Here is an 8,682-nt window from a genome sequence, read left to right as displayed (position 1 = left end):
CCACCCTCCCGCCAGCTCCAGTCCCAACAGACCAGCAGAAAGGGCAGTAACCTCTAAAGGCTTTGTTTGGCTGGCCGGAGTCTGAGCATAGGCCCACCATTGTAAGTCAGGGGACTCCTGAGCTCAAGCTCTTGTTTTCTTTGGGAAGCAGGAAATTGGATGACTGGCTACCTGCTACAACAACATCCTGTACTTGAGAAGCGGTCTTTTCACCCATACCCACCTATTATTTCCCTTTTCCATCATACACAAGTGGTCAGCCGGCGAGCTTTTTTTCTCCCCCCCTTCTGCTTCTGGAGGCCCCGTGCGTGGGTTTGTCTAGGTTCCACTCAGGTTGAGATCAAATTGGCCCCATCCAGATGCTTCCGTTGAAAATAGTGTGCAGGGGCCAAATACTTTTAGCTTTTGGAGCTCAACACCACCTTGTCAGGTTAATGGCCCTTTGTGAGCTGGCTGGAATGACAGTGATAGTGTGCAAAAATTGATGCTCCTATTCAAACACACACACACACACACACACACACACACACACACACACACACACACACACACACACACACACACACACACACACACACACACACATACACTCTCTCACATCCACTTTTAGCTCTGCTGGTGCTTCTCGGGTCACTTCCGGCCAATCAGATTGATCTGGATCAGGACCACTCGCCACTGTGAAAACATTCTCAAGGATTATGGAGATATTGGTGGATCTGTGTGGGCGTGACCTCTGGGACATTCGACCTCCATGTGAGATATTAATGAAGATAATTATGCCATCACTGGAGGAGATTGTATGTGTTGCAGGAGTTCTTGGCCGTAAAATTAGGACTTCATAATCCTTTCAGATAAGATCTTCTTGCAGAATTTAACTGCACCTGTGATCGAGTGACCAATCTCCATGAGCTTCAGGCACACAAATCAGCTCTTTACGTGAATTATTTCAGCTGGATTTGGAGAATGGCTTTTCAATTAGTTTCACTTCAAACTGCAGAGTTGATTCAAAACTATGTTTGCATGAAAACGTAAAATTATAACCAATTATACTCTGCAGCATATTGTTTATCTGCCCTGTAACTTGATCTGAAGCAGAAATTGCCACAGCGGTTTCTTGGAGAAGTTAGTCTAAGTTTTCCCAAAGGTCAGCATTCAGTAAAGATCAATCTGAACTAAACTGCAAACTTATCCAACATGTCCACTTGTAAGTTTGTGGGTGTGCAAGCTCATCATGGATGGACACTTTGGACATGACTTCTTGGGATCACATCTGAACACACATGGTTTTCCTTTTGGATCATTTTTCACAGTTCAGCTCAAAAGTTGTCAATAGAAGTTACCCAACATTTGAAATAGATTACATTGGACTGACGGTGACGTCACCAGCAGATCACATCACTGTGGAAATCAGGAAAATGAAGACATTTGTTATGGAGAGATGAGGGTGGGGGTGGTCTTTAAGGCTTGGATTATGCTTGCTTTTAAGTTCCATAAATGGTGGTTTGTGATGACTACCTCACGTGTTTTATGCTTTTGAGGAATTTTAGTTTTGTAGTTCTTCAAACCCTTTGAATTGGGGTTATGACAAAAAACATCAGCAATGCAACACCTGTTCATTTTTAAGCTGTTTTCTACATAACCAGATCAGTTTGTAAAGCAAGTGCTTTCTTGTTCTAACAGCCTGTTTCAGCTTGACTACAGACATGCACATGAACCACTGCAGTCATATTCTTAATTAATAATGTCCAATATTTTTCAGGTTGTCTGGAAAGTTCACACCCTTTGATAACAGTAGTCACTTCACGAAGAACCAAACAGACTTATTCAACAAGATACCTGCAAATGATTCGATTTATATTTGTTGGTCTCCACATGTATTTCAACTAAACTGTGATCATTTCCTAAACCTAACCAAGTGGCTTTGTTGCCTAAAGTTAACAAACAGCAGCTGAAAACACAAGATAAATCATAACAGCCTGGTTTTAACTAACATTTCTGGTTCACATTTAGAATAAGAAAGGTGATTGTAAGTGGAATGAATCAGAAAAAAGAAAAATCCACAGCAGAACAAAAAGAAAAGAGGAAAATTAAATCCTTCATTATTTTCAGTCAAACTCATGTTGCAAGAAATCTTCTGAGATGTTTTATCCCAGATATGTACAGAAGAAAAAGAACCACCCCCCCCCCCCCCCAAAAAAAAAAAAACACTGTAGAGTTCTTCCTCCGTGGATGTCCACCACAATTATTTTATTTACTTAAGCAGGATTTATAACGTGCAGCATCTGCATGCGGTAGGGCCGGCACAGCTGATGCCAGTCAAATGGGCTCTCACTTGAGCATATGGTCATGGTGTCATGTTGCAGTTTTTCTTCAAAGTTTATAAAACAAACTCAGTGAGGAGCTCCAGAACTCTGCAAAAACATAATTACGAACTGACCAATCACACTGCACTACTTCCGTTTAAGGCCTGGAAGATGCGCTGACCTATGCAGAGCATATGGATGCCAGAAGTGACTTTATGCGGAAGTATGAATCCAGCTTTAGTAATAATAGTAACTAGTAATGTTTCCTTTACAGTCACTCAACAGAAGCACCAGATTCACGTCTCTTCAGAAAATGTCTACATGTTGACAGTCAGAGCTAAAAGTTAAGATAGGATCCTCTAAACTCCTTATAAAGCTTCTGTTTTGTGATCTGCAGGATAATAAATGCATTAGCTGTGTTTCCATCACCCACAGATGTGGGCAAACTCTAAATATTATGGTATAAAAAAAAATAAAAATGTCAGGTGAGATGAAAAATCTCTCAATTTTCGCAAAAAGGTTTTTAGATCAGCGAAGATGAGATTGAGCCAAAACACTGACTTTAAGGTTAAAGCTGATATAAACTCCTCCAGTATCCAGTGCCAGATGACAAATTTCAGTCAGTTCATTACTTGGTATCAATAAACATATTGGTGCAACTTTAATGTCTGTTACTTTGTTTCAATAACTCAGTTTGTTGATTAAGTTTTTGATTCTTTGATTGGCTGTAAACTGGAAAGCAGCCTAAATGCACAACACTGAAGTTCTCTGAACTGGTTTTAAAATAGATTAAACAAGTAAATACAAAAAATGAGATACATGAGCTGCTGATTTCTCAAATCATTCAAAATTATTTTTTCTTTTTATTATATAGTTATAATCAGGTTTTTTTTTTTTTTGTTTTTTTTTTATCCTGATGGAATCTCACTTCTCATACAGCTCATTCTCTACCCCCAACCTTGAAACCTGAATGCCTAAATTTGACCTTATTCCAAAAACATTTATAATACCGTCCATAAATCCAGAACAAGACAAACCTTTAAACTGGTGGCAACAAGTATTTTGTGTGAGAGGGCACAAGTCGGCTCCTGGTTTCTGGACCCAACATATATTTAAATAATAAAAATAAAGAAAAACATAATCATACACACAGATTTAAAACCTTTATTATCACTTGCTTACATCCAAAGCAAGTGGAAGAAGTTGTTTAGTCGAAGCAACTGGAGTCACACAGGCATTTAACAGCCAGAAGCGCACACACACTCTGTACCTACTGTCCGGTCGTAACTCAAATGTTGCAGGTGGAAGAAATTATCAAGATATGTTCCCCATTTTGCAGATGATTTATTCTATTTGCAGAAACAGTCAACATATGTTTTTTATCAATAACGTTCAAATTGTATAAAAACGTAGTAAAAAATGCTTGACAAAGGAAAAAAATTAACGTAAAAAGAAACTGACAAAATAATAATATATATGTTTTTAAAAAGCATCTGGTTTGGCGGCACTTAAGGCTTGGCAACACGTGCAGTCTGAGTTTTCCCAGGTGGTTGTAGTCAAGCGTCACAGGCCATGATTACAATACTGGAACAAAAGGTGATGCACTCAAACACAATCACATCACAGTCTGATATGTCATCGCTAACCTTGAAGCTGCTGTGTGGACTTTGTCAGTAATCCACGATGACCTCAAGTTTCATTCATATTTAAACACAGTCAATACAAAACAGGAGAAGTTCTCTGATTACTTATCAATAATAAGACAAAAAGTACTTCATTATGGACATATATCCACTATTTACAACACAAAAGGTTCTGCTCAGAGTTTTCTTCCTGGAAAAAAAAAAAATCACAAAATGATTTGGGTCCTTCAGACGACTTCCCAAAGAAAAGCAAAAAAACAAAGTAAAACAGAAGGCTTGTGTCAGTGTCCAGTTGATCAGTTGCATCTCTCCGTGTGTTTTTTTTTTTTTTTTTTTTTTTTTAACAGTGCTGATATCTTTCATTCAGAGCTGGGTGAAGCCGCCGAGTCCACGTCCTCATGCTCCAGATCGTTGGGCGAAGCAGACTGTCCTCCTTTCACTCTCTTCCACTTCATCCGCCTATTCTGAAACCAAACTTTGACCTGTAGCAAAGAAACACACAACACATCAAATCCATGTTATAATGACAGAAATTGACATTAGTTATTGACATTAGGGATAATTTAGAAATATTATAGTGTATTACATATTTTAATGTTAACGCTTTGATTTGTACACGAACAAAAAGGCCATAGAAAAATGTTTCTGTTTGTTGAGTTTTTCTGTTTGTTTTAGACAAGATTAAACAATAAATGTTTTTATCAAATGCTTAAGATGTTAAAAAGTAGAATTTAATAATCATGTAAAACATTATATAAACACTTGAAACCGTGGTGTTATAATTTAGTTTAACGCTTACTTTGGATTTTACATTCCCAAACCAGCTGGTAGAGATGCTCAGGAAGGTTTATTCACACCACTTTTTCTAAGAAATTAATCAAATTTATTGCAAATTTATGTCTTTCAAATAGTAGACCATGACCTTAAAGGGTTAAACTCAAATTTAATCTTTTTTTTTTTTTTTTTTAAATCAATATTTCATTTGTTAATATATGTTGAGATAATTTTGTTTTAAAAAATTGATTTATAAATTTTAGTCAAAAAGTAACTGGTTCAAGTCCCCTGAATTAAGGGTATAAACTTAATTCCATTTAATTTTATTTCATTTTTCTTTTCTTTTTTTATTTTAATTTTAGCTGAATAAAAGAGCTAGTGAGAACACATTTCTTAAAACTTAACAGAAAAGATTCATACAATTAATAATAGACTAAAAAGAAATGCTACACTGAGTTTATATGACAATTATATAAGACTTACAGATACTGTGCACAGAGACTAAAGACAGTAAAGCTGCAACAGATAACTTTCTCACACTGCTCACTTGAACGTGTAACAGGATCGCGTAGGCTTTTCTTTCCCTTTTGCAATTTTTAGCAAAATTTACGACACTGTCAGCAAAAAATAGACAAATAATCCCCCACAAATCTCCCACTGCACTGCATAAAAATCACTGGGTTTGCACTGGGCTCGCAAGGAGCACAACTCGTCAGTGCAAAGCCCCCAGCTCTGGCTCAAAAACCTCTGCAATGTGGGGAGAGAGTATCAAATACACAATGGGTCAAAAAAGTCGACCGTCAGGAAGTTGGCCGACACAGGATGTGCATTTGCTGTACTTGCAGTGTGAATAGTGCTCATCTGTGGCTTTGCACTGTTCCAACAATGAAAATGATCTCATATTTTAGCAGCCCAGTGAGAAAACACTCCTAATATTTACACTTCCCGAGATTCAAGGAAATGAGTGGCAGAAAAAAAGAAAGGAGAGATGAACGTGTCTGCTTGTGACCATTTTCTTTTATTAAATTTTTAATATGCTCCGTTATACAGTTAAACTTTTATATGAGTCTGTTCCTCCCTGAAAGAACACTGCAGCTGAAAAGGTACATTCATTTTTCATTTTAAGCTGCAGACTAATAGAGTAGCTCAGCCATGTATATTTGGACAAAAGACTGTCTTTATGATAAAGAGGAATGAAATGATTCCAGCTTCAGATGCTTTTCTGATGATGCCGTTTGCTTCATCCATTAGTCTTCTGATGAAGAGGTAAATAAGGCAGTAAAAGGGATTTTTACTGCTCAAATATTCAAAGCAGTTGATTTTTTTTGCATCTGTGAGTGGATTTGGAAATGTCTGACTGGTAAAAGAATATCTAAAAGAGCTTTTAATTCATATGGTTATTATCATTATTGTTAGACTGTCTAAAAAACTTTCAATTACAGTCAATCTTGACTGTTTTACTTTTCAACAGCTTCCTGATTAGCAACAAATTTGGACCAAACTGCGCTGAACCAAGTCGAAACCTGCAGATTGTTCTCTAATAAAAGATGGATAAAAACTTCCTTTTTCTTTGAAATCCAAAACTAAACTCCTGTAAACGTCTCAAATTCCAGATATCCCTCCTCTTTGTCCCTCCGACCCGTGCACCAAAGCTGGCTGACCCCCGCTCGTCCCCCTGAAGCATCCTCCCCTGTGAGTGACTCCCACATTCAGATAAATCTGCTCGCACATGCTGCAGCCTTCTCGACTGCGTCCACTCACCACGACTCATTGAAAAAGCAGCAAATCGCCAGAGCATGTGTTTGGAAAACACAGTTGGGTTGCAGCAGGAGCTCTGAGGGAAGATGGGTAAATGTGTGTGTGTTTTAGGGGTCTGGGAATTAGATTTAGGAGCAGACGGCAGTATGTGTGGTCACTGTGGCACGGCGGCCTCATTAGGAGGAGCAGGGACACCGGGCCTGACGGGCGGACTGGAGCTGCATCCAGCAGCATCCACACATGTTTGCATGATTTAACCAAGTCTGGAGCCTCCCACCATCACAGCTGCATGTCATTCTGCTCCAACCACAGACGGTGGAAAAATGCTCGTTGTAATTTGAATGCAACTGTGCTCATGCATTAGTGTGGCAGCAGAAATGAGGCCTGACATTTGGATTATTATACGTTTCAAACAAGTGATGATTACTTCGTTGGCAGATTGTTAAAGTTTGTATTTTCTTTCATGCTCCACAAAGCTCTGAAGCCATTTTCATGCAGGATTTTGTGACTGGAAAAGTCGTTTTTTCTTTCTTTTTGTGCCATTATATTTAATATTGGAGGCCAATCAATCTTCATTCATGAAAAAATGATGGCATGTTGAATTGGGAAAACACATTTTTCCTTCTCAGCTTTTAGACGATCCTGTCGGATCAGACCTTCATGAGCGGGGAAGGCGGAGTACCTGTCTCTCTGTGAGGTCCAGGTTGACGGCGATCTCGTAGCGACGGAGCCGGGTCAGGTAGTTGTGGTGGGTGAACTCGGCCTCCAGCTCTCTCAGCTGCTCCTTGGTGAAGGCTGTGCGCTCCTTCCTCGCTTTGCAGCTGGAATCCACCTTAAAACTGGAATCCTGGATATCTGAGGAGAGTGGGTTTCCAACTGAGTCCTTTCATTTCATCAAATTGTTTTCTCTCATATAATTTCAGAGGAAATCGTGCACATATTACAAGCACATCTGAGTCAGGCTTTTACAGCCACGAGGGATGGCACTGCCTGACTGCTAATCGGATTTAAATCAGCTCTCCGGTCCTTCTGTGATCAGCCTCTAGCTAACTATTAAACAGACCTGAAGGACCTTTGAAACCAACAAACCACAACACCAAAGAGTGTTTAATAGGAGCCCCTCATATAGTAAACACTAAAACCAGCACTTTTAAAAAGAGACCTCCCTGACCTGGCATTATGAGCCCCTTTCTCCTGTGTGCAGCATTTATTCAAGCAATCATGGCTTTTTGCTGCTTATGCATGTTATTTGCATGCATGCAACATGCTGTTTACATATGTTTCTGTCTGGGCATTCATTCACACTGAGTATGTGTTAAAGTGTGTGTGTGTGTGTGTGAGAGAATGCATGAGCTCAGGGCAGGGGCCACCAAACCGGCCACAGAGGGACCGAGTTAGGAGAGGAATGCAGCGGAACATCGTTAAAGCCTCTAACAAAAGAACAAAGGTGCGGATGTGTCCAGGTCTGAGAGGGTGTGTGTGTCAGATTTCCCACAGGAGCACTCGAGGCAGATCGGCATTAACTCATCTCTACGTGACAGCAAACAGCAGAAAAAAAGAAAAGGAGGAGATATCTCTATGAATGTGGCGGTCAGTTGAACAGAACGAGCGGTAAATGGGACTTTAACTTGGCTGACATTTAGCTTTTGTGCCAGCAAACCTTCAGAACCGTGACTGTCTGTCGTAGTTTTATTTCCAAAAGATCTGCACATTTCAAATGAACAAGTTTTCATCCCCATTCCCCAGAATAAAGACAAATGAAAGCTTTCTGCTTTAGCTTTCAGGAAGGCGTCTCGTGTGCATCAAAGGGAATGTATCGTGGTTATAATTGAGCTTTGGTAGCGACACCAGCAGCTGATGTCATCTCGAGAAAATGGTTCTAATTTGTCAAAGTGAGAAGTTTTGCTGTGTGCTTGCCAGAGCAGTGGGCCAGAATGTGAAATGGACTGTAGTACCAGATGTGACTGGGTAGACTGGGACACGCTCTACGTGTGTGTGTGTGTGTGAGTGTGTGTATTTGTGCAAGCCTTGTTTTCTTTTCCAACACCTGAGTATCCATGCTGAAAAACCCTCTTATTGTGGCTCAAGTGTCAGTGTTGGCGCTCTGCTCAGAGTGTGCCGACACTGCCGGGGCCTTGTCAGGTCTGGTCTGGAGCTGTGTCCAACAGGTTTACAGTTCGACTCGAACACCTGGCGGGGCACAC

At 39.9% G+C, this 8,682-nt stretch overlaps 1 protein-coding gene across 1 annotated transcript in view; it reads right to left on the bottom strand.

Annotated features, from left to right (window-relative positions):
* Positions 1 to 3,459: 3,459 nt before the first annotated feature.
* The window catches only part of meox1 (mesenchyme homeobox 1), a 10,394-nt gene continuing 5,171 nt past the window's right edge, over positions 3,460 to 8,682 (bottom strand). Inside the window, exons 2-3 of the mRNA XM_079261376.1 lie at positions 7,161 to 7,333; positions 3,460 to 4,428 (exon numbers count right to left, since the gene is read on the bottom strand). Of these exons, the coding sequence (XP_079117502.1) occupies positions 4,306 to 4,428; positions 7,161 to 7,333 (296 nt within the window). The 3' untranslated portion in view covers positions 3,460 to 4,305. The remainder of the gene's footprint in view (positions 4,429 to 7,160; positions 7,334 to 8,682) is intronic.

This window comes from Telmatherina bonti (genome assembly GCF_933228915.1).
Source record: "Telmatherina bonti genome assembly, chromosome: 21".
Classification (NCBI taxonomy): domain Eukaryota; kingdom Metazoa; phylum Chordata; class Actinopteri; order Atheriniformes; family Telmatherinidae; genus Telmatherina; species Telmatherina bonti.
Note: the sequence above shows the minus strand (reverse complement) of the source record. Positions and strands in the feature narration are given on the sequence as shown.